Source organism: Telopea speciosissima, unplaced genomic scaffold (assembly GCF_018873765.1).
Source record: "Telopea speciosissima isolate NSW1024214 ecotype Mountain lineage unplaced genomic scaffold, Tspe_v1 Tspe_v1.0026, whole genome shotgun sequence".
Classification (NCBI taxonomy): domain Eukaryota; kingdom Viridiplantae; phylum Streptophyta; class Magnoliopsida; order Proteales; family Proteaceae; genus Telopea; species Telopea speciosissima.
Window position 1 is genome coordinate 64,173 of NW_025317362.1, and position 26,223 is coordinate 90,395.

Consider the following 26,223-nt stretch of genomic DNA (forward strand, 5'->3'; position numbering starts at 1 on the left):
GTTTTTTGGACATAGCTCGATATTTTGCCACTACTACGTTAGTAGGACAATATGATTTTTTGTATACTCTGGATATTATCTGTAATTCCTCTTAAAACCTCAACCTCATCTCAGCGTCGACCACCTTAATTAATGTTAGGAAAAAGGTACACTAGCTCTCTCTCTTCATATGAAATCACCGTTTTTGCCCTAATATACATAATTGTTGCAACTCTTCTCATTGATGTACTCCCTACACCATTTACTTGTAGAACTCTCTCTTAATTTTAATAGGATTTTTTTTGGTAATATAGGGGAACTAGTCATCCCTTTTGAAATGGATGGTCAACATAGAATGGGAGGTTGAAACTTGAGACCTCTCGAGTGTGGTGTTTGAGTCTGACTTTGCATATGGGAGGCAAATATTAAATAAATAAATAAATAAATAGTACGTACTTGGTTGCATGGCTCCTGCATTAGGAACAAGAATGCACGAAAGTACCCCCTTATCCTTATGAAATAAAAAATTGCATCTATGTTGATATCTTTGGATGTGTTCGCATTGACCCGCCCTAGTGCAGGCACTACATGACCAGACAAGGATCTCTTGCCTAAATAAATATTATCATTCAACACGCATATCATCTAATCCCCATCCCACTTTAATTGTAACTTATATATATAATTTTTGACAGAAAATTCTCTATCGGGGAGTGTATCGTCCATTCCTAGACAAAGAAGGGGAGAAAATGATTGCCCAAATCCCATGAAAACTGGAAATCCCACCCTCCAAGATGCCAACAAGTGCTCTCATTGGCCCACGCATGCGCAGGGGCCATGCTCTCCTCAGAGAACACCGACCCTACTTTTTTAACCAAAAAGTTAAATAGATCTAAAAGTCAAACAAGGAAGAGATGCCAGCGGTCGATATGGCTTACCAAGCAGCACAGAATCATACTCATCAGGCCCAATCATCATATAAAGATTCTAAAACATAAAAGATCCCATCTGGTTGGTCCGCATCTTTGGGTTTCTTATTGCGCGCGAGGACGAGAGCAGAGAGAGAGAGAGAGAGAGAGACACGAAGGACAAAGAAATCACCCTAATCAGTTAATTAGAAAGCAGGAGCAGCAGATTGCGACAACGCTGACCTGGAATTTCTAATCCATCTCCGAATCCGATTGTTGAAAATTTGAACTACTTTGAGGCTCTTTGCGCTGCATCGCATTTACAGAATCTGAGCATTTGATCTCGTACTGGTACCCATAGATGCCATTGGATTCCAATTTACAGGGGAAATAGGAAGAGAGGAGGAGGAGGAAGAAGAGGAAGGAAACGAAGAAGAACTGGAGAAGAAAGAACCAGCAGAAGAAGCTCCGAAGCAGGAACCAAGCATTGGTAGCGAGTTTGAGACAGGGATATAGAGACTGAGGGACAAGGAGAGACGGGGGGGGAGGTGGGGGGAAGGAGAGGATTGTATTTGTCATGATCTCATGTGTCGGGACCAATCGTAGACGGAATGATTCACGGCAGCAACAGCAGCAGCAACGGCATGATGTCTTCCTCATCGGCGAACGCGCAATCTCCAGGGCTGAAAACCTATTTCAAGACACCTGAAGGCCGTTACAAACTCCAGTACGAGAAGACTCACCCAGCCGGTCTCCTTCACTACACCCATGGCAAAGCCGTTACTCAGGTCTCTCTCTATTAGTAACTAAGGGTTTTCTACTTTTATATATCTATCTCTTCAGCTTATAAATTTTGAGGAATTCGTATCGATATCCGCCTTTATGATAATCAATCTAGATATTATTTGGATAATTGATTGTTTATCCAGGCAACCCTTGCACATCTCAAGGACAAACCCTCACAAATATTGCCTGCCCCGTCTTCAAGCTCAAGCGCTGGAAGCGGGGTGAGATTAGCGGCAGCGAGGTTATTAGGTGGCGGGAACGGCAGCCGTGCACTTAGCTTTGTAGGTGGGAATGGTTCGAGTAAAAACCTTTCGGGGAGTAGTAGGATTGGTTCATTGGGTAGTTCCAGTACCAGTAGTTCTCCGATTCTTTCGAATTATGATGGCAAAGGGACTTATTTGATATTCAATGTGGGCGACACCCTATTCATCAGCGACTTCAATTCTCAAGATAAGGTAATTTTTTTGGCTCTTCCAATTGGATTAACAATTCCTTTCCTCTTGTTACTGCTGAAACCTATTTTAAGAAATAAACATTTGGACTGTAGGATCCTATAAAAGCTATCCATTTCAGCAATTCAAACCCGGTGTGCCACGCATTTGATCCCGAAGCTAAAGATGGCCATGACTTGCTAATTGGATTGAATTCTGGAGATGGTAAATAGTTTCTACTCTATTCATCAAAATAAAAAGGGGACTAAAAGGTAGACGAAATAATAATCAGACCAAAAAAAAGAAAAAGAAAAAAGAAAAAAGAGAGGACTTAAGTGGTGTTGTCTTAAGCTAAAGATGGCCATGACTTGCTTATTAGCAATTCCTTTCCTCTTGAGCTATTTTCTTTACTTCTTGTGGCAGTTATCAACTTTTTGATGCCCTCTTTTCTCTCTGTGAATTTTGTAGTCTATTCGGTGTCACTGAGGCAGCAATTGCAAGATGTTGGAAAGAAGCTTGTCAGTGCCCAACATTACAACAAAGATGGTTCCGTTAATAGTGGGTAAGACCTTTAAGTTAATACCCTCTTTCCTTTTTCTATTATCCTCTCTGTGATGTGGGTATGCTGAATTTTGTAAATTAAGTGGTGTTGTGTCCCAAGTATGTTTGTCATAATGATGATCCTTACTTTATACATAGAATTGGGTATAGAATCTTGTTTCGCCATTCAATTTCAACAACCAAATTTGTTGTCAGCCCAAAACTATTCATATCTTCTATAGCCACTTCCTACTGAGTCATTTCTGGTCGTGCATTGATCATTAAAATTTTTAATCTATGCTTTATGACAATGTATGGTTGTGAATCTGTTTGCTGAAAAGTTCATCACATCAACAAGGTAGATATCGACAATAAACTCAACCCAACTGTGCAAAGCCTTATCCCAAATAAATGGTTGGCTAAATGAATCCTGTTTCACCACTATGTTAATCCAACACGTCAAAGGATACAACTTGGGTGCAGGATAAATTCCATTTCTTGCACTTCATTGGCTTACATGAAGTGATGGACACTGGTGTGGCTCATAATTTGAAGTGTCTGACCAACATAGTTAGCTGCTCAACTCTATCTAAGGATATTGTTGGAAATGCCTGACCAATGTTTTGGGATTTGGTTTGTTGAAATCACATGAAAGAAGAATTTGATTCTTTGTCCTATTTGGGAGGTGTGTCTCCTTGGTCACTATTTTTATGTTTTTATCCTTTACCGAAAAAGTTGAAGTGGTTTATCTAGGTTTCTCCTCATAGGTGGGGCTTTTATATCTTTTTATGGCATTTATTGTTCTCCTTCGACATTTTAGGTATGACCCAATAATTTCAATTATTCTAAGCAAAAAATTGGTTCTAATGCAACATTTATATCCTTTCACTTCTTGGTCTGCCTATAGCTGTGGGGGTCGAATGGTTCTTCATTGCCTTTCAAAATAAAAGACTAGAAGTGGGATTCTTAAGCCATTTTGTTTTGGGTGATACCTTGATATTGTTTTTGGATGATCAATGATTCTCCCTGAATGTTTTAGGTCTGGGCCTATAAATTTCGAATGGAAGGATGAGTCTTGTTTTTGGATGGGGGGGGGGGTGATGGTAGTTAGGATTAATTTTTTTTTGGAATGTTTGTAAACCTTCAATTTATGTTTCTTGGTCAACCTAGAGCACAGAGTTGAATGCCCTTGAATGGCTTTCTAGAAATGTGGATCTTATCTTTGAGTGGAGACATGGTTTTATGAATTCTAGTATATGTTGGTAAAAACCTTGCAAATTGTTGGATAAAGCATCATTTGCCAATCTTTGGATAAAGCACCATTTGTCAATCTTTGAAAGGATGAAGGTTTGTTCTTGACCATTGTCTATTATAATACCAAAAAATTTTCTTCACAAAACAACAACATGGCCAGGTGAAAAAGTTGGGATAAAAAAGACTTATTACGGTAACTGTTGCTTTTTTTTTTTTTTTTTTTTTTTTTTTTACTGTTGTCTGTCACAGTAATTGTTTCCTGAAAGTGCATTTATCTACCTGCTTTCACTCTTTTCCTTTTGTCCCCTAAAAGGAGAAACTTTTGCTCAACCCATTATTGGATATCCCATGTATGTGAGAGCTGCACTTAGAGTAAAAGCAAAAGGGTGGAGGAACGATTCAGAAAATAGCTGCAATTTTGCATGTCAATCACCCACTGCATTTACCATTCATGAAAGCTTTCAATACAGCTCTATTACTTCCGAAACTGTGGAACTGCACCCATACATTTTCCTTCAGTCTTCATCTCTCTCTGCATGGAGGAACATCCTATCACCATTATGCTAACCTGATGTTACTTCTAAATATTTTTCTCTTTTTAAAAAAAAAAATAAATAAATAAAAATTGCTAATAAAGTGTTCTATTGGATTCCGTAAAAAGGGGGGGAAGGTGAAAAACTCATGCACTTAAAATTACATTAAAAAAAAAATAAAATTACAAAGCTAATCCTTTTTCTAGTTGAACTTCGGTCCATTTCCAGACTATTAAGGAAAATAGGTTATGGATTTCTTGAATTTTTTGAGGATGAGTGACTTATGGAATATGGACAATTTCATCTGCCCAATTGTCAAGTTGCTTTCTGTATTTATACTGAGGAAAAAAAATTTTGTTCTCTCATTCCCAAAGTATTATTTAATTGTTTTGATGCAGGTGCACTACCTTGGACTGATCTAAACTCATTTGGGTATCCAGATAGAGATGAACCGGGTCCAATTTGGGTCTTTGACTAGTAGGCTATTTTAGGATTTTTATTTATTTCTATTTGGGATTAGCATGAGATCTTTTATTTTGATAGCTTAAGTAGGAGATAGCTACTAGGATTTAGTTTCCTAAGGCTGCGTTTGGTAATGTACTTCCTCAAGAATGGGTGTTTTTTTTTCCAGAAACGGTTTTTGGCTGTTCTTGGCCTGGAACAGGGTTCTTTGTCTGTAATTGACTGTTTGGCAAATCCGTTGCAGAAACTATGGCGTTTGGGAAACAAGTGAAATTCCGAAAAATGTGCAAGGGAGGATTCAAACCCTGTTCTTCATTTTGCTGATTTTCCTCTCTCTTGATTCTCTTACAGATGCAGACATGGGAACTTCCATGTGGTGAACAATGACTACACTCACTGGGAAATGTATGCCATCGGAGGCATAGATTTTTGCCCCAGCTTACAGATTCAGATGGTTTCCATTACTGTTGCCGTTCTGAACAGCTGGGACCAATTTCTTAACATCTGACGGACCACGCTTTGGATTCATATTGTTTCTCCTCGGATGAGGAACTGCTGAGCTGCTCATCTTCAAGCTATCTAATAGAGATTGGAGAGAGAGAAAGAGATCGAAACCCTAAGCGCTTGAAACAAGCATCATAGCAGGCTACGGTTTTTGTTTGCAAAATCGGTAGGGAGAGGGAGAGGACGAGCGAAATAGACGCTGGAGGAGGACCTCACATTTGCAAAATCAAACCCATAACAGGAGAGTGAAGACCCAAATCGATGTGTAGTTGAGCCTTTTCCCACACCCTTGATTTTTTGTGACATCAAGTTGTTCTGAGGTGTTTCGTCTGACTTGTTCTAGGGATAAAAAAGGCATCCGTTTCATTCTTTGGGAATAGAAAAAATGAACTATTTTTCCAAACACCATTTGCCGGTTTTACCGTTCTCGTAGAACGAAAGAACGGAAAAACACGTTCTGCAGAACGTTACCAAACACAACCTAATTAATTTGAGTTTTCAACTTCGAGTAGGTTTCCTTTTCATGTTGGTTTTTTTTTTTTTTTTAATATTTATTGAAGTACATGTAACTGTGCAATTAGAACTTAGATTTGAAGAATGAAATAGTGCAGTGCTTTTGAGTGCCTGTGTGGCCAGAGTGATTGTGCGATGTTCTCCCATCTCACCTTCTTCTTATGCGATTTCCTCTCTCCTACAACTCTGATTTCTTTTCAGATTTCCCTCTCCTCTACCCGGCCCTCCACCAATTTGGTATCAGAGCCAAAACGCATCCATCTTTCCCCAGTCTTTTCTCCCTCCTTACTACTCTTTCCTAATTTTTTTTCTTTCTCTATGTTATTGTTCTTTTCTATCTCCCTGTTTCTCCTCACTTTTATGTTCTTATTTCCTTATCTTTTTGTTCAATAAAAAAAAAAGAATCTACCCCTGTTGAGAACAGAGAAGTCGAACCAACACCCAACCCCCTGCTCGTATCACACTCCAACCCAGCTCTATGATTACCACAATAACCTCCCCACCGCCCTCCTATTTCCTGACCTCCTTTCTAGGTTCCGCTAACATAAAAAAAACCAAATCGCTGAAACCCCACCTCACCCCCTTTGATTCCTTACGGTAACCCCTTCTTTTTCCCCCTAACATTGATCGACCCCCCCTTCTAGGGTTCTACTGATTAAAAAAAGAGAGTGAAGGTAAGAGAGCGCAAGGTAGTAAAAAACAAAGAGAGCGAAAAAGTTGGAATCATACCTGGGTTCCTTGAAGTCCAAGTTCCCCTGATCCTTCGAAGTCGCAACCTCTCCTTAATTGAAGTTGAATTCCGCCGCTGATCTCCTCCACTTTCGCCGCAAGTCTCCTTGATGCAGATACATCACCAAAAGAGGCTTATTTTGATGGGAATAAGTTTAGGGTTAGGTTATACACATGTTTGGCTTTTGATCTCATGGGTTTTCTATGTAATAAGCCACTTTTATGGGCCTAAAATATGGGTAATTAGGTTGCACACGGGATTCCTTAATTAGTTTTATGTTTATGTAATTAGTGGTCATGTGATCACTTAAGTGATCATGTGACTTGGTTAAGTGGTCATGTAACTATTTAAGTTGGGTTGGATTAGGACTCTGTAAGTTCAGTCATGTTTTGAGTCTATTTCCTTTGTTATTTCATTTTCCTAGTCAGTTTAGGTTACCTAATAGGTTAAGGATTGAGTTAGGCCTTTCCTTTTTAGTGGAGTCTATTTTTGTGTCTTTTATATAAGGTTGTAAGAGGGGGGGCAAACATTGAACACGAATTTTGATATTAATGAAAAGCTTTTGCTGCTCTTCTTCTCCATTGAAGATTTTTGTCTTGTGTTTGATCAAGGCTGGTGGGGTCGGTGTTTGATCTGATTGATACCTTGCAGTGGGAAACCCGGGTGGTTTGTTGGTGGGATTGGTGTTTGATCCAATCGACTCCTTGCGGTGGGAAGCCCGGGTGGTTCGTTGGTGGGATTGGTGTTTGATCCAATCGACACCTTGTGGTGTGAAGCCTGGGTGGTTCTTTTCCTTAAAAGATCTCCTTCAAGTTCTAGTTAAAGATTCTTTTTTTATTCAAATTCCTCCATCAACAAGCTGCTGCCAATAATTTTCTGCCATTACAAGTAAGTTGAAAGCATCCCCTTCCCCATCCTTCTTCTTCTAATCCTCTAAACCACCAAACCCTAACATCCCTTCCATCACTGGACAACATTCCCATAACCTAAATTCTGCCTAGACTAAATCAGCCAGCAAAATCCCTCCATTTTTAGATCAAATGCTCCATCCCTGCCCTTATAGCAATCGATCCAAACGCTAACCCCATCCTCCCACTCTAAACCCTTGATTCCCCTATTTTACTTTTTTCAAAAACCAGAAACCCTAATCCTATATTGCTGTTAATTCAAATCAGCATACTTCCCTCCATTAAAACATCTCAGGACCTTCATTGATTGACTCCCCTACCTTGACTTGACATAACCCATACATCAAACCCTAACCCTAATTTCACCAAAAACCCTATTTTGACCGAGCCGATTCACTTGTTCATAGCAGATCCTGGTTGATTGGCTCCTAGTTGGTCTCTCACCAATCTAGGACTACATTACTCCTATTGCCAGAAGGATGACACCCATGTAAGTTCCCCTTTTACAAACCCTCTTTTCGCATATTGCCCCCTCTTTTTTAAGTAATCCTTTCATTCTTTGTCCCCCCTTATTTTCAATTTGACTTAAATACCCCCTTACTCCTCTTTTGTTATATCGTTTCCTTATCCTTTTTTTTTTTTCCTCATTCCAGAATTTCCCTAACTATAACTATCATCTCTTTCAATTCTATTTTATTTTTTGTTCCAAATTACCCTGCTCTTTTGGTTTAATTCTACTTTCCCCTTTACTTTTATTTTGTTCCAAGTTGATCCTTTGTCTTTATTTCTTATTACCCATCTTATCCTTCTTCGGCCTACCTTTTAAGGTTCCTCTTAATTAAACACCTGGCTATAGATTCCTTTGTGTTTAGGTTTAAAGTTTGCTTGTCCAACAGAAAGCTTGCTAATTTGTTTATTGATGAAAGGCAAAACGGCAATTTTCTCACGATCTGTGGTAGAGATGTTATCAAAGACCAACCAGATCATTTTGAGTTTGAGGATTATGTATTCGTCAAATTCTCCGTTTCTCAGTATTGTGATGGTGCTTATTGTGAAGTGTTTGAATCTTCTCAGCGCGTTATTAAATTGGGTCGAGATAGAAATTTGTACACCCTACAACATTTTCACATGTGCCAGACATTCGTTCTTCTAGGATTGTTTGATGAATATCCTAGGCGTCAAAGAAGGTGATACTGACAGTATAGCCATAGGACGAATCGAATGGGTTAACACGAGAGGAAGACCGCTCGGATGTGTTACAAGAAGTACTGATTAAGGAAGACAAGACGGTATTATGGGTGAAGTAACAACAGACTCTACTGCAGCAACAAGTGTTCACATTGAGTTCGTTCTTCCCCTTGATTTTCCAGCCATGGATGCAACCCCAAAGCTTAATATTTTGGATTTTCTTCAAGTTGTAGACAATGAGCAGATAACCCTCGTTCATATGCTTTATTTCTACCGTTCTACGAAACTCATGATCGAGTTTTTCTCAACACCGGGGGAATTGATGCAAGTGTACTACCTTGGACTGATCCAAACCCATTTGGGTATCCAGCCAGAGATGAACCGGTCCCAATTTAGGTCTTTGGCTAGTAGGTTATTTTAGGATATTTATTTATTTCTATTTTGGGATTAACATGCAATCTTTTATTTTGATAGCTTAAGTAGGAGATAGCTACTAGGATTTAGTTTCCTGATTAATTTGAGTTTTCAAATTATAGTAGGTTTCCTTTAAATGTTTTTTTTTTTTTTTCAAAAAATTTAAGTACATGTAATTGTGCAATTAGAACTCAGATTTGAAGAATGAAATAGTGAAGTGCTTGTGCGATCTTCCCTCCCCCTTTCTTCTTATGTGATTTCCTCTCTTGACTGCAACTCTGATTTCTTCTCAGATTTCCCTCTCCTCTACCCAGCCCTCCGCCATGTTTTTTGGTAAGAAGGGGGTGTCTCATTCAAATGTCCAATATTTGTTAAGCAAATCAATTCAAATCCATGCCACTAGTATCTTTTTCAATGCCTAATTTTTGGTGTATGCTTTTGTGTGGTGATCAATACTGCCTAGAAGTCCTCCGGTTTTCTCTATTGCTATAAATCTCCCAGCCCCCTCCCTATTTTTCTCTCCCACCTTTCCCAGATTTCCTACTCCCTCTCCCTCTCCCTCTCCCTGTTTTGTCTCATTCTCCCCAATTTCACTCTCTTTTACCGCTTAACTCCTCTCTCCATCTCCTCGATCTCTCAACTGCCACCACCACTAAAAAAAAAGTTCTTTATTTCTAAAACTAATAATTATCTTGTATTCACTCGTTGATCCCCTCAATCAGATTGCTGATCTACTTGGATCAGTGGGCCACCAAGTGAGTTGATTTTTTGAGTTTTTAAACTATGATATATACAAGCTACAATGTGTGAAAGGGGGTGTGTTAATATTTTTATTCCTCTTCTTTGACTTCACATTCGTGTTCGAGTATCCTACTGCTGGGTGAATGACTGTATGTTAGACATGTATCCCGCACCTGTACCCATATCCATGTTCTGCCGTATACCAAGAATCCACCCCTTACTGGTAAACCCATAGAAAATAAGGTAAACCTTAACTAATCAAACTACTGACACTTACCGGTTAACCTACCAAGGATTCAGCACTTACTAAACCCATAGAAAATAAGCTGAACCTTAACTAACCAAACTACTGACACTTTCTCATCCAAACCAGATCTTTTGAATGATAAAGTGCATTGCAAAACAACATTATCTTTTCGTAATTTATTTAGGTCTCTACCCTCTTGACAAACCTTCTATGTGCTCCAAGTATTACCTCACTATAAAGTTAAGCTATGGTAGAAGTCTCAATTTCTCACGCTGTTGTTTAGTTTATTAAATGTTTATGATATCTTGTTTTCCTGCTGTTTAACTTGATTTTAGTTACTAGTCTCATCATGCAACCTGCTGGCTATTTGTCAACAGTCGATGTACTAGTATTGCATGGGTACCTGAAGGTGATGGTGCTTTTGTTGTTGCTCATGCTGATGGAAACTTGTATGTTTATGAAAAGGTACTGCCTTACTTTCACTTTAAGCAATTATGTCGATATCTGCTTTTCAGACATTTTGTGATGCTTCACGTACTGAATTAAGCGTACATGAGGTCAGTTATATAATGATGTACTTTATTAATTGTTTTAGAGCAAGGATGGCACTGGAGAATCTTCATTCCCTGTTATCAAGGATCAAACTCAATTTTCTGTTGCTCATGCACGGTCCAGTAAGGTAATTTTTTCTGGAAAATCATATGACATCCTAAAAGTTTTTTGGTATATTCTCATTATATGGTAGGTTCCATCCTAAGTTTCTTACTTGTTCTAGTTAGATGTTCAAAATTTCTGAATAACAATGTAATCTGCATAACCTTTTTTTCACTTTTTGAATTTTATTTTTTTTCCGAGTTCTTTTAAAATGGGTTTAAAAAAAGTTGGTCCTTTTTAGGGAGAACCAAAAGGTAGTTCCATTCCATTCCCTGACTGTTAAAAAACTGTGGGAAAACGTGAATGAATGGCTTGTGAATTGATGTTCACAACCCTCTTATTTATAATAGATGGGAGAACATTCTGGAATGAGTAATAGGATAATAATACCTCTATTACAGAAATGCTATCCCAAATTACAACACTCCCCCTCAGTTGGTGCATAAATATCAAACATGCCCAACTTGCTAACTATAGAACAAAAATCCTTGACAAGAATTCCTTTAGTAAAAATATCAGCTAACTGCTCACTAGGCTGAACAAAAGGTATACAAATTCCTTGCCAGCTTTTCCTTGATGGAATTGCGATCAATCTCAACATGTTTGATATGATCATGTTGGACTGGGTTGTGAGCAATACTAGTGGCTGACTTACTATCACAATAGAGGCGCATGGGAAGATCAACCTAAACATGCAAGTCACGGAGGAGACCTTGGAGCCAGAGAAGTTTGCAAATTCCATGGGCCATGGCCTTGAATTCAGCTTCAGCACTAGACTGGGCCACAACTTCTTGTTTTTGCTCCTCCAAGTGACCAAGTTGCCACCAACAAAGGTGCAATATCCTGAAGTAGATCGTTTGTCATCTGGACACCCTGCCCAATCAACAACAGTAAAGGCTTCAACTTGAAGATGTTGATGAGGTGTAAAGAGAATACCCTTGCCAGGAGAAGACTTCAGATATCGCAAAATCCTATAGGCAGCCTCAAGATGGGAAGTATAGGGATCATGCATATACTGACTGAGAACACTTACAGCAAAAGCTGTATCTGGCCGTGTGTGGGATAAGTATACCAATCGTCCTACCAACCTTTGATAACTACCGTTATCAAATGGTTCTCCTTCCTTATTTTTCAGATGGGTATTTGGTTCCAATGGTGTATCGGCTGGCTTGCACCCTAACATATCAGTGTCAGTCAATAAATCAAGAGTGTGCTTTCTTTGAGAGAGAGAGATGCCTATTGCTGAATGGGCAACCTCTATCTCAAGAAAATATCGAAGCTTCCCTAAATCTTTGACCTCAAACTCAGTCCCCAAATACTTCTTGAGTTTACTGATTTCTTCATTATCACTCCCTGTAATTACTATGTCATCAACATAAATTATCAAAACAGTAGTGTGCTGCCCCACCTTCTTGACAAATAGGTATGATCTGCATTACTCTGTTTGTACCCAATAGACACCATGGCTCTATGGAAACACCCAAACCATGCTCTAGGTGACTATTTTAAACCATACGAAGCCTTCTTTAAATGACATACCTTCCCATGGGATTCTGAAGTAGCAAAACCAGGAGGAATCTCCATGTACACTTCTTCCTCTAAGTCTCCATGGAGGAAAGCATTCTTGACATCAAGTTATTGAAGATCCCATCCAAGGTTAATGACACACGAAATGATCACCCTTACTGTATTCCCAAGTGGAAGAGACACCAATTCCCAAGTCTGATTCTTTCCCAGGGCCTTGATTTCTTCATACATAACTTCTTTCTCTTTGGCTGAGCTATAGCCTCCTGCCAAGTGTTAGGAATAGAAACAAAGGCTAAAGAAGAAACAAAGGTATAAAAAGAAGGGGAAAGAGAATTGTATGACTCAACATTGAAAATGGGATGCTGAGTACACATTCTCTTTGGCTTACGAATAGCAATGGGAAGATCAAGACTAGGATCAGAAATAGGTTTACCAGGAGAAGGACTTGAATCCGGTTCTTCCAATTGAGGTGGTTCAGTGGTTGTGGTGGTTTTTTTTATACCAAACTCCTTGAGGTCCTCTAGTGAAGATTTTCAAATTCTTCCCCTGAAGTGTAGTTTGCTCCTGTTCTTGCACTGTTATTCCATCCTCAAGTTTAATGGATGTATCCTCTATTACAGGAGTATACACATCCAGTGGGGCAATCGACTCCTCTTCACTCAGAGACTCCCCCTGAAGAGGATTAGGAGTAGGACAATAAGCCTCGGATTCCCGAAAGATAACATCCATGGTAACCAATAACCTACAGGAAAGGGGATGATAACATTTGTAGCCCTTTTAAGTAGTAGAATATCCTAAGAAAATACAACGAAGACCCTTATCAAATTTACCATGGACATCCAAAAACTTTCGGGGGAACAAGGAAAGAAGAAGAACCCAAAAGGACATCAAGAGGACAACGAGCATTAAGGATCTGAGAGGGAAGCCGATTAATGAGATAAGCAACAGAAAGAATTGCATCACCCAAAAATTGGGAAGGAACAATCATAGTAAACATAAGAGATCGAGCAACTTCTAAAAGATGGTAGTTCTTTCTTTCAGCAATTCAGCCACACCATTCTGGACAGGAGTATCAACACAAGAAGTCTGGTGAATAATCCCATGGAAGAGAGATAAGTCTGAAATGAAGATTCCATATATTCTTTTCCATTATCAATGCGCAAAATTTTCACATGGGCATCAAATTGAGTTTCAATCGTTTTATGAAATATTTTGAAACAAGAGAAAACATCACTTTTTTGGTGCATAAGATAAACCCAGGTGGTGTGACTAAAACAATCAATAAATGTAACAAACCACCGGAAACCAGAAGATGAAACACAATGGGCAGAGCCCCACACATCACAATGAATTAAACTGAAAGGGTGCAAACTTCCATTATCAGAAATGGGATAAACAACATGAGTATGCTTAGCAAAAATGTAAGCATCACATGAAAGAGTAGGTGAATTACAACTTTTAACTGAACTAGGAAATAAAATAGCTAAAACATGTAAAGGAGGGTGACCAAGCCGACGGTGCCACCAATGTAGTTCGGCCTAAGCAGAGTCAGAAGTCTGGGAAGTTAAAGCAGATGCGGAAGAGGTACTATCCAGCATATAGAGCCTACCAACCACTTTACCACAACCATTCGTATGATCCGTTTTCAAGTCTTGAAAAACACAATGAGTGGAAAAGAAAGTTACCTTGCAGTTGAGATCACGGGTAAGACTACTAATGGACAATAAATTAGTAGTAAATTTAGGGACATGTAAAACTGAAGAAAAATGTAAAGGAGTACACTTGATGGTGCCCTTCCCAGAGACTGAGGAAAGAGATCCATCATCAATCCTAAATTTATGGGAACCAGAAATAGGAGAAAAATGCAAAAATTGTGAAGAGGAACCCGTCTTGTGGTTTGTGGCACCCGAGTCAATAATCCAAGAATCGGACATGACTGAGGTAAAAATTACCACTAGAAATACCTGATGTGGAAGATGAAGGAGTGGAAGTAGTAGGACTTGGCAGAGATGTAGCCAATGGAGTGGAAATAGAGGTGGTGTCCAGGCGTGTCATAAGTTGGCGTAGATGCTGATTAAATTCTTCCTGGGAAAGGGGCTGGTTAACAGTATTTTCTTCAGAGGAAGTCTAATGTGCCCTAGAAGTAGAACAACCTTGACCACCATAGTACTAAATCTCGTTTCGTTTCGGTGTTTCGGTCTGACCGAAATTTCCGAGATCAAAATTTCGTTGAAATATGGTATTTTTTCCTATGGGTGTAAAATGCCAAAAATGACCGAGATTTCCGAAATTTCCGAACGAGATAACCGAAATTACCGAGATTTCCGAAACTAGATGACCGAAGTTTTCGTACGAAATATTCAAAATATTGCATTTTTCAATTTGATGTTGCATTTCGTTTCGACTCGACCGAGATACTCGAAATTCTTGAAATCTCGACTGAGACGAAACGAGTTTTAGTACTATGTTGACCACGACCTCTGGTGTTAGTGGGACGCCGATGAAGTTTCCAACAACGGTCCCTAGTATGTCTCTCCTTGTCACAATAATCACATTTCAAGGGAGGTCGATCAGTAATGGACCGATCACTAACAGGGCGAGAAGGAGTCGCACGAGAAGGCTATGGTGGACCACTGAATAAAGCTGATCATTCCTGAGGAGCAGGATGAACCATGATAGTGCAGCGCTCTTCTTCAGATTGGACAATAGCATATGCCTGTTTAAGTGTAGGGAAAGGCTTTCTATTCAAAACATGCATTCGGATAAGGTCATACTCCATATTGAGACCAACAAGGAAGTAAAAAACACGCAAACCTTTTTCCCACTTCTTGAAGGCAGTAACATCCTCATGGACCTCATCACAAACAGCAGTAAATGGGCCATAAAAATCAAGTTGTTGCCACATACCTCTCAATTTGGAATAATATTGTGAAAGAGAGAGTTCCTGTTGCTTAGTGGTATGAATCTTCTGACGAAGCTCATAAAATTGGGTTGTGTTATCCACTGCCCACTAGGAATCTCGGGATCCATAGAATTAATGAGGTAGGACATCACACAGAAATTGGATGTCATCCATTTATCTTGGGCAGGACCACTTTCAACAGGCATATGAATCGTTCCTGTAATATAGCCAGAGAGACCACGGGAACCAATGGCCAAAAAGCAAGAGCACGACCACATAAGATAGTTTGTGCCATTTAATTTGATGGGACTAGCAGGGAGAAATTTACGAGATGTGGTCCCATCAGTTCCTGTGGAGGTGGTGGAAAATTCTGAGTCCATATTGTTGGTGAAGAAGAAGACGCCCACAAAACAACTCAACTTGCACAACTTGGATCCCAAGAAATCATCAACAAAAAAGTCCTTGGCAAAGGATTTAACACATATCAATCACCTAAAAGAGCCCTTGATGGGAGTCAACTCACCACCAAGGGGAGAAGAAAAAGGCTGGCAACAGGTAAAGGCAGCAATGGCAAAACACGTAGGCAAAAGTCGCCGGTGGAAAAGGCTAGCAGCGACGGGAGGCGCTAGCATGGTTCAAAATTTCACGATATATTGCCAAAATTTCGGTAATTTCGACACTACCGAGACGAGATGGGCTTCCAAAATGAAAAATGTTCAAATTTCAGAATATTTCAATAAATTTCAGTATATTTTGGCAAATTTCGGTATATTTCATTAAACAATGTGTATTTAACTATTTATACATCAGGGTCCGACCGTATACTGTCAATCAAGGGTGCAAACCCAAAACACCACTTTTGAGTTCATTTTTTTGCAATATGAAGGTTTAAATGTGTTTATTTAGCTTAAATAAGGGTGTACATGAAGTATCATGCCTTAATATGGCCAAAAACCCACCGAGATGGAGTGCCGAAATATGGCAGAAAAAATACCATATTTCGGAAATCTCGACCAGCACGAAATGGCGAGACGAGACGAGATTTTAAACCTTGGGCACTAATAGGTGATGCTGGCGATTGTGCCGGAGGTGGCAGGAGACGCTGGTGGAAGGCGGTGCTGAGAGATGGGTTTCTAGGGTTGCAACATTAGGGTTGGAATCCCGATGTGGATCCCAACTTTGATACCACGTGGGAAAACGTGAATGAATGGCTTGTGAATTGATGTTCGTAGCCCTCTTATTTATAATAGATGGGAGAACATTTTGGAATGAGTACAAGGACAATAATACCCCTATTACAGAAATACTACCCTTGAACCCAAATTACAACAAAAACAAAATTAGCTTTTTGGCCCTTTCTTTTTCATTGGATATCTACGGTGGATCATTGCTTATATCTACACCAACCTTTCTTTCATAGGGATACAATTCACTGTTCAAAATTTCAAGAGACTTATTTTCTTCGAAGGAGTAGATTCGAAATTAACCTAAGGAATGAAAACTATGAAATTAATGGCTTCTGTTTGTAAAATTTGTGTAAAATGTCGACTGATCTGTATGCAGGGAGGATTCCACCTTAAGACAAACAAAGACAAGGATAATCTTTCTACACTAGCACAACAATTTGGAGATTGAAAGAGAAAGGAGAGGATATCGATGATTTTAAATTGGAGAATGCACAGTATAACTTAGTTCCATGTGTGCATTCTATCTATCGACATTATGTAGTTGCGCTGTTTCTTATGGCTTGTAGGTTTAGTATTGGTTGATTCTAGTCTGCAGTAATGCCCAAATTATATAAAAGATGTCTTTAGGTCTAATTTTCAGGTTGATGTAAGGCACACAGGATTTGAAAAGGCGATACTGATAGAAGGAAAACAAAAATTGTATGAATACGCACCAATTAACAAGAACCTTAAACTTATGATCTTCTTTTAGTAATCTTTAAGAGGATTTCTTGCATAAACCTGTTCTTTAGTAGTAGAGGAGAGGATTTCTTGCATAAACCAGTTATTTAGTAGTTGAAAGATTGTACAAGGTTTGTCCAGAATTATTGTAAGAGTTTTCTCTAGAAATATGGAAGAAATGTTGTATTGAAAGATTGAACATTATTGATAAATAAAGTTTTTTCTGTTGGCTCGGGTTTTGTTTTGATATCAATCCCTCTACTCTGTTGAAGGTGTTGTTGCTTTCATGCTGCTCTTGCTCTAGTCTTCTTTGCCTTGTTTTATTTGCATCAATTTCCATCTCCTGCTACCCTATTTCTACACTTTTTTTTTTTTTGAGGGTGGGGGAAGGAAAGTAAAAGACCGTCCAATCTCTATACCCTTTTATCAATCCTCTAAACAACTTATTGTTTCAATCAATATCAATTACACCTCTTTGTTGACTGATATCAATTCCTTTGCACCAATCTCTGTCCATACTACCCATCATTATAGAGAGCCCCGGGTCATTCTGTAAGTACTTTTGCTTATAATTCCCCTTACTCTTCTAAGAGCCTGCTAATCTTTTATAACCCTATGCCCACAACCCTATCTATCACTGTGCTATTATATGAGAACTTTTTCTTTCCAACTTTTTCCATCTATGGTGAAGTTTTGCATCATATGAGTTTTTCTACCTCTTTCTTTTTGTTAACCATTGTATGAATTGTAAACTCCCTTGGCTCTCCCACATTACATTGTTAATTTTTCTACAATAATTGACTAGTCCTTTAGGTATCAAAGTTTTGGTGTATGTGTTGTGGTCTTGATAGGATATTTAGTTTGTAGCTTCTAAATATCTCATTATGTCTAGTGATGTTTAGCTCTTCCCAAAGTGCCATATGTTTGGGACGGGTCCATGTGATAGAGGACCTCCCCCGATATCTAACAACAACAACAACAACAACAACAAACTCAGCCTTATCCCAACTTAATGGGGTTGGCTACATGGATCCAACAAAACAAAGTGGCGAAAACAAATGTCTAAACAAGAAAAGGGGGATGAAGAGATGGGAACAAAGGGATAGGAGATGAGATGAAAAAAAAATCACAAATGAAAGATGGAAAATAACAGCAAAATGAAGGATGAAAGTAAGAGAAAGGAGGCACATCTGAGCAAGTCAGGATAATCTCAGCTAAATGGGGTCTGCAACCTGGATCCTTGCCCTCCAACAGGCTCTATCTGAGGTCATAATTAGTACAAGACCCAGACAATGCATGTCCTTCCTCATGGTTTCTCCTATGGTCATTTTAGGCCTGCCCCTAGCTCTTTTAGCTCCTTCGATTGGAATCATATCACTCCTCCTTACTGAGGCGTCCCTAGGCCTCCGTTGAATATGATCGTACCATCTTAAATGACTCTCTCAGAGGTTGTCATTGATCGGGGAACTCCCAAGTCAGCTTTAATACGATCATTCCGTACTTTATCCTTCCTAAGTTTTCCGCACATCCATCTTAACATCCTCATCGCATAACTTCTCAATATGACACTTCTTAACTGCCTAGCATTCTGCCCCATATACATCATTGCAACAGTCCTATAGAACTTTCCTTTAAGCTTTAAAAGAATACGTCGGTCACAGTACTCCGGACACACCTCGCCATTTCATCCATCCCACTTTAATTCTCTGTGAAACATCATCCTCTATGTCACCATCTTTATTAATGATTGACCCCAGATATCTAAAATAGTCACTTTGCGGTATCTCTCTTCCTTCAATTCGCACCATGTCAGAATCCATCATTATGTGACTAAAATTACATATCATATACTCTATCTTCGTTCTACCGATCTTATAGCCATTTGTTTCCAAGGTTGATCTCTATAGCTTTAACTAAGCGTTAATCCCTTCTTTTGTCTCATCCACCAAAATGATATCATAGGTAAAGTGCATACACCACAAGACCTCGTCTAGAATGCTCTTGGTTAGGCCGTCCATGAAAGCACAAATAGATAAGGGCTTAAGGTTGATCCCTAATGTAGCCCAATCGTAATTGGGAATTCCTTGCTTTGACCTCCCATAGATCTTTCACTAGTCACTACGCCCTCATACATATCTGTAATTGCATCCACATATTTACACGACACTTCTCTCTTCACTAGAATATGCCGGAGTAAATCTCTAGGGACTCTGTCATAGGATTTTTCCAGGTCAATGAAGACCATATGGAGATCCTTCTTGCTATCTCTATATCTTTCCATGAACCTCCTCAATAAGTAGATAGCTTTTTTCATGGATCTACCTGGCATGAAGCCAAACTCAAACGAGCTTCAATAACCCTCTCCCAAAGTTTCATAGTATGACTCATTAGCTTTATGCTTCTATAGTTATTGCAGCTTTGGATAACACCTTTATTTTTGTAAATCGGGACTATAATGCTTCTCCTCCATTCATCTGACATCTTCCTTATGTTCATAATCCTGTTAAACTGATTGATTAACAAATATACCTCACAACTTCCAAGGATTTTCCATATTTCCATTGGAATCTCATCTGGGTCTGGTGGCTTGCTTGCTTTCATCTTTCTTAAGGCTTCTTTAACTTCCGCCACACTAACCTTGTATACATATCTATGACGCGTGGTATCTTGTTGAATAATGTAATCATCCGAATCATTTCTTCTCGACCTATCTCCATTTAGTAGGTTACAAATATACTCATCCCATCTCTTCACAATGTACTCATATCTTACCAACACTCTTCCATCATCACCCTTGATATACCTCACTTGGTCGAAATCTCTAGTCTTCCTTTCTCGCATCTTTGCTATCTTATATATATATATCCTTTTCCCCTTCCTTTGTGTTTAGGTTGATATAGAGATCCTCATATTTCTTCGCCCTAGCCATCGCCACAGTCTTCCTAGCTTCGTTTCAGGCATCATAATACGTCTTTTTTATCATCTGTTTCTTTAGTCCTTTGCCATGTCTTAAAACTCTCTTTCTTGGTTTTAATTTAATGGTTGCTTGGACCTTGTTGCTCCACCACCAAGTCTCTCTAGGGGCTTGATGATTACTCTTCGCTTGCCCTAGCACATCCTTGGCAACCCTCTTAAAACAAGTCGCCATCTCGTTCCACATCACATTGGTGTCTTCCTCAAAGTCTGTCTTAACTTGTTTGACCACATTATCTGTAAATGTCCTCAAAGATTCCCCTTTTATTCTCCACTACCTTATCTTAGGGTATATAGGTTTCCTTCTTCTATCCTTCTGTACTCTGAGGCACATATCCATGACCACCAGTCTATGTTGGGTGGTTAGGCTCTCCCTAGGAATAACCTTGCAGTCCTTACACCTCTTGCTGTCTGCCCTTCTTGTTAGGAAGAAGTCTATTTGGCTGGTATAATTCCCACTTTTATAGGTAATTAAGCGTTCCTCTCTTTTTAAAAAGAAAGTGTTCACAATGTCAAAATCATATGCTACCGCAAAGTCTAGGATTGAGGGCCCTTCTCGTTCCTCTCCCCAACTCCGTAAGTGCCATGTACACCTTCATACCCTCTACGATCCCTCCTAACATGTCCATTCAGGTCACCTCCAAAAATAGTCAATTCTTCTTGGCCAAAACTCTGCAATATGTCATCCAAGTGATCACAAAATTGACACTTAGTACTTTCATCCAATCCTACTTGGGGTGCATACGCCCAAACAACATTGACAACCTCTTTGTCCAAAACCAGTTTGATGGATATAATCCTGTCTCCCAGTCTTTTGACCTCTACTAATCATTCTTGAGATCTTTGTCCACAATTATACCCATTCCGCTTCTCTTACTACGGTCTCCCGTATACCAAAGTTTGAAGTCAGCAAATACCTTAGCATTGTTACCCTTCCATCTTGTCTCTTGGATACAAGCGATATTTATCCTTCATCTCTTGATAACATCTACCAACTCCAGGCTCTTACCCGTTAAGCATCCAATATTCCAGGAAGCTAATCTAATCCTACACTTCTGGGCTGGGAAGTTTCCTCTCACTTGCCCTTGTCTACTTATCACCGTACTCGGGCGTCGGCATGGCATGTCGCTTACGGGGGATGCCTTAGTAGAAAGAGGACGGAAAGACATGGAATTAAGAGAAAAGAGCTCATAAAACAAAGGATCCATGCAAAAGGTGCTTGGCAGAATATATTAAAGTGCCGACTGCCGACCTGAGGCACCACTAATAGAAAATAGATATAAAACTATTAGGAAAGTCTATACAAAAGGGTAGAAAGGACGCCTAGTGCATTAAATGACACTCTCCAATAGGTAATATAAAATGCATAAACAAGCAAGACAATGTACATAGATGGTACAGCAGTATTCCAAAACTAGACAAATAATGATGATAAAGTAGCAAGTAGTTCAAATTAGGGACAATAAGAGAAGCATGCAGTACACCATAACCAAGGCACAGGTTATACACAATCCTGAAGACGGGGAGTAATAGTAAGGAAAGTAAACAGTTCTAAATAAATAACATCCAGCAAATATGTAAGCCAAATCAAACACAAAGGATATTAGGTTTACTAGGATGAACAATAGCAAAAACACAAGAAACTTCACACAAACCAGTAGCAAGAATCAGAGGTATGAAACAGGCATGCAATGAAGAGCTAGGACTGAGACAGAAAACTACAGCAGCAAGTAACCAGGTACAAGAAATAGCAACAAAACCAACAGATATCAATCAACGAAAATAATTAATTCTAACTAACAATAGCAGATAGAGATATAACCAATTCTAGCAAGATGGGCAAGTAGATAATAAATTTAACAGATAAGGAAGAGAGTTACCGGGGTTCCCAAACAAAATGATGCGGAAAAATCTTACAACTGCAGTACCCGGTGGATTCGGCCTACCTGTCCCGGAGGGAGTCTTGCCACGTGTATACCTCGGTCACTAGAGCTCAGGCAATCACCAAGCCACAGATTATGTTTTCTATCTCTAATATCCCAATGGTAAAGGGGCTGTAGGGACAGAAGGTAGGAGAGGGGGTTGGATGGGAGAAATACTCGGAGCGATCCCTAAAGCCAACGATTCTTTTTTTTTCACCTACGGAGGTGGGGAAAGAGTGTGGCACAAGAGTCGGGCTGGGGATGAAGGCGAGGTGGTTGGGTTGAGGGGTAAGAGAGGGATTTCAGGAAAGGTTGAGAAAAATTAGGGGTTGGGGAGAGATTAGTCAGGGAAGGAGGGAAAGTGCGTAGAGATTGATCAGAGAAAACCTAGGGAGAGATTGGGTTAGAAGCGGAAGGTAGGGTGAGATTGGTTTGAGTTAGTTATATTGTGTCTAAGAGGGATCCAACTGTTGTTGCTATTTTTTTCCTTTTCTTTTGACAGCTGCGGTGAAGTGGTTCGAGAAAAAGGGGGCTAGAAAATCTGGGAAAGTAAAGTGAGAGGTGAGCACTAGGCGAATAGAGGTAATCACTGAAATTGGGAGAGGGACTGGGAAGGGGTTTGAGAAAGGGGCTAGCAAATCAGGGGAGGGACTGGGAAGGAGAAGGGGTCCAGTGGGGAAGACGGGAATGGGTATAGAGTGAAAGTTGGGGGAGGAACTGGGATGGAGTTGGGAGGTAGAGAGAGAATAGGTATTAGAGTGAAAGTCGAAGTGGGGTTTGGAGTTGGGAGGTAGAAAGAGAGTATAGGTGTTAGAGTCAAAGTCAGAGTGGGCCAGTGGGGTTGGGAGTTAAGAGGTAAAGAGAGGGTAGGGTAGGGATTCAGGTAAATGGCAAGAAAAAAAAAAAACCTGTGCAGCGACCTGCAACTCCCTGTGATCCTGGTAGATGGCAAGAAATCTCGGGCAAGCTGGAGGAGCAAGACCTGGGATGTCGCCCGGAAATTTGGACTCAAGTCTCCTGACCAGGTTCCACTGGCTTCTCAGATTAACCTCCTGAGGTGAGAACGAGAGAGCGAGAGTCACCGGGAATCACGCCGTGGAAGGATCTCACAGATTTAGAAAAGGTGCATAGTCAAACATAGCAAGACATCGAGATGGTACAAGAGTGCATAGAACTAACCAAATAATGTTGAAAAGCATAGGCAAGTGAAGACACAGGAAAAAATATCTGTCTCCCAACCAGAAACTCAAAATAACATCACTAAAAGAAGCAGTTAGAGCCAAAACTAGCATAAAAATAAAGTAAAATAAGAATGTTACCAATACTGTGTCACACTAAGCAAGGTGATAATGCAGTAGTATAAAGGAATAACTGAATAGGTAACTCAGTATACTATGAATCCAATAGTACAGCTTGACCAAAATAACAGCGCAAAGGAATGATGATGGAATACAATAGATCAAAGCAATCTCAAGGCATCTCATAAAAAAAAATAATAAGCAACTAACATAAAAATAAGTAAGTAAATAAATTGAGCTAAAAAAAATAAAACCAGTAGCACAAACAAGGTATAAGCACAGAAAGGAAAGAGCCTACAAAAACTGGAACCAAGATGTCAAGAGTATCAACTAATAATACAGGATGTAGGAGACTTATATCAGAAACCAACACAACCACCAAAAGAGAGAAAAAGACAATATTATAGAGCAGAACAGCAAGCACAAACAGAGTACGAGTACAAACACTAACGCAAGACAGAAAAGAAAAGATAAATAGGTATCTAAAAAGGTTAGAGCAATCCCTTACACACTGGCGATCACCATTCGCAAGTGAACTCCTTGCACTGAAGGCCCGACCAGCAGAGAATTCTTGACCAGGGGTCTAAAACTCGGTCTCGACCAGGTCGAGTTTTCCGAGATCTCGGCGAGACTGTATTTTTTTTTTTAATGTTTCGAAATTATGTTTCGGTGGGCATATGGCCATAGTTGGCTCCGAAACTTTAAGGTAAGCTTGTTTTAGTCTTAATAAATATATTTAAAGGTTAAAATTGAAAAGAAAAAAAAAAATCCCAATTTGGTGTTTTGGATTTGCACCCTTGGTTTGCAGTAAAGGTCGAACCCTTAATGTAATATTGCCTATTCTACACATTGTTTGAATGATATGAGACATAATTGGCAGGTAAAGCAAGTAAATTATGCACATAATATTGAATAATTATTTAAGAAATAGTTAAAGACTTAAAGTTTCTACTACAAACCATAAGATACAATGAAGTGTGCACAATGCATATTACATAGACACCCAACCTAAGTACATTGAATAATACACCCAAGTCATAGACACCTACCTACCCTAGACTTCCACATCTTAACTCCCAATAACACAATACTATGACTCTATGAGTACTGAGGAGGTCGAGATTCTCGAAATATTCGAGATTTCACCGAGATTTCTCCGAGATTCTCAAAATTTTCGAAATCTCGGTCAAGTTTTTCGAGATTTGACATTTTGTTGTTTCGTATCATATCCAGTCTCGACTAGCTAGAGTTTACCGAGATTTCCGAGATCTCGGCGAGATTTTGAACTATGTTCTTGACTAGAAGCCATGTTGCTATTCAATAGAAATACCAAGTAGATAGCTCGTACTGAAGGCCCTGCTAGCAAAGAGCTCTGTGAAAAAGAGTTATGGTGGTTCTTCAGCAATGAATGCCTCGTACTGAAGGCCCTTTTCCTCTATGTTCCAGCTCAGGCTTCAAATGCCAACTCTACTGAAATGAAAGGGGAGTACAGCGGTGGCGAGTCTAGGTTTTCACCCCCTAGGTCAGAAGGTCAACGAGATGGTAGGATGCTAGGTACCCTTTATTCGCCTTAACCTTTGAGGCTTCTATATGTATGCAGCTCCCAGCCTCAAGGATGGTAGCAAAGGCCCAGAAACTCCGACCCAAAGCGAGATCTAGGGTTTTGTGAAGACGATCTGTAGGAGGTTGCCCAAAGCCGTTCCATTCTAGGATTTAAATCTCGCAGCCGGAGCCATAAACACGAAATGAACACAGTTCAGAGTTTCAGAGCTTCACTCCAAACATCAACCTCCCCTGATATCTACTAAACTCCATTATTCTTTTTCTTAACTAAATGGGGTTGGCTACATAAATCCTATTTTGCTGTTCAATTCTGTTTAAAACCAAGTTTATTATCAAGCCAAGGCAAACTCCTCAGCATCTCATAGCTTAAATGAGCAAGGGAAGTGGTTCAAATTTTAATCTGAGGTTTCATAAGATTACAAAATTGCCACGAGGGAATGAATAAAAAAAAAATGTAAAATGGCATCTTCTCAATTTTGATCCACTTTCTCCTCTCATTTTGGGATGAAACTTTACTAAGATCTGGGGTTGCGGTCCTGTGTCACATGGACCATAGTTGTGGAGGCATTGTATGTGTTATTTTTATTCCATTTCTTGTACTTTTTAAGTGTTTGTGTACATTATAATCATACATGGCGCTACATCAAATCATTAAAAAAAGAGAATAAAAAGATCGAGAGATAAAATCGTGAAACCCACCGATAGTATTTGATGCAGCTCCAAGTAGGAAGAAGAAGAAGAAGAAGAAGTCCTGAACTTAGGGCTTAAGTAGGGAGCCATAGGTTAGGTTTATTTTGCTTGCATTTTCCATACTTAGTTTATTTTATGCTTTTTAAATCGAACCGGTTTAAATTGGTTGCATCCAATTGGTTCAGTTGGTCTGATTTAAGTGAAATGCTCCTATTGGCTAATAGGTTCTTAAATCCTATTGGCTAGTAAGGAATCTTCTTTTAAATCAGTAGTTTTAAGTTATATTCTTTTATTTAAGTTAGTAGGGGTAGTTAGGTTATTACACTGTTTTAAGTAATTAATTAGACTTAAACTTCTCCCTTCAACAATTTTGTGAAGGAGGTATTTAATTTGTAATAGTAATTGGCCTATGGCCTTATTATAAATAAACAAAATCGTGGAGGGCTCCCCACAATTGAATTTTAGAAAAAAGAAGACTGTTTGCTGGCTGCCGATTGCTGCTACTGCTGCTCCTGCTCCTTGGAGTGTTGCCTTGTGGATCTATCAAGGAAAAAGGACGGGTGGACTTCCTGTGACTCCTTACGCCGTGACGGCTGGGAGGTTCTCTCTTTGTGAAGGTGGTTTCATCCTTCATTTATCAAGCTGCTGC

At 39.5% G+C, this 26,223-nt stretch overlaps 1 protein-coding gene across 2 annotated transcripts in view; it reads left to right on the plus strand.

The window, feature by feature from the left end:
• The first annotated feature begins 1,109 nt into the window (after positions 1–1,109).
• The window catches only part of LOC122647337 (WD repeat-containing protein 20-like), a 55,620-nt gene continuing 30,506 nt past the window's right edge, over positions 1,110–26,223 (plus strand). Inside the window, exons 1-6 of one of the 2 annotated variants that reach the window (XM_043840766.1) lie at positions 1,110–1,675; positions 1,817–2,128; positions 2,221–2,329; positions 2,573–2,661; positions 10,511–10,603; positions 10,734–10,817. In XM_043840766.1, coding sequence (XP_043696701.1) covers positions 1,499–1,675; positions 1,817–2,128; positions 2,221–2,329; positions 2,573–2,661; positions 10,511–10,603; positions 10,734–10,817 — 864 coding nt within the window. In that variant the 5' untranslated portion in view covers positions 1,110–1,498. Of the gene's footprint in view, positions 1,676–1,816; positions 2,129–2,220; positions 2,330–2,572; positions 2,667–10,510; positions 10,604–10,733; positions 10,818–26,223 lie in introns of both variants that reach the window. The other variant, XM_043840765.1, reaches the window with a different exon arrangement.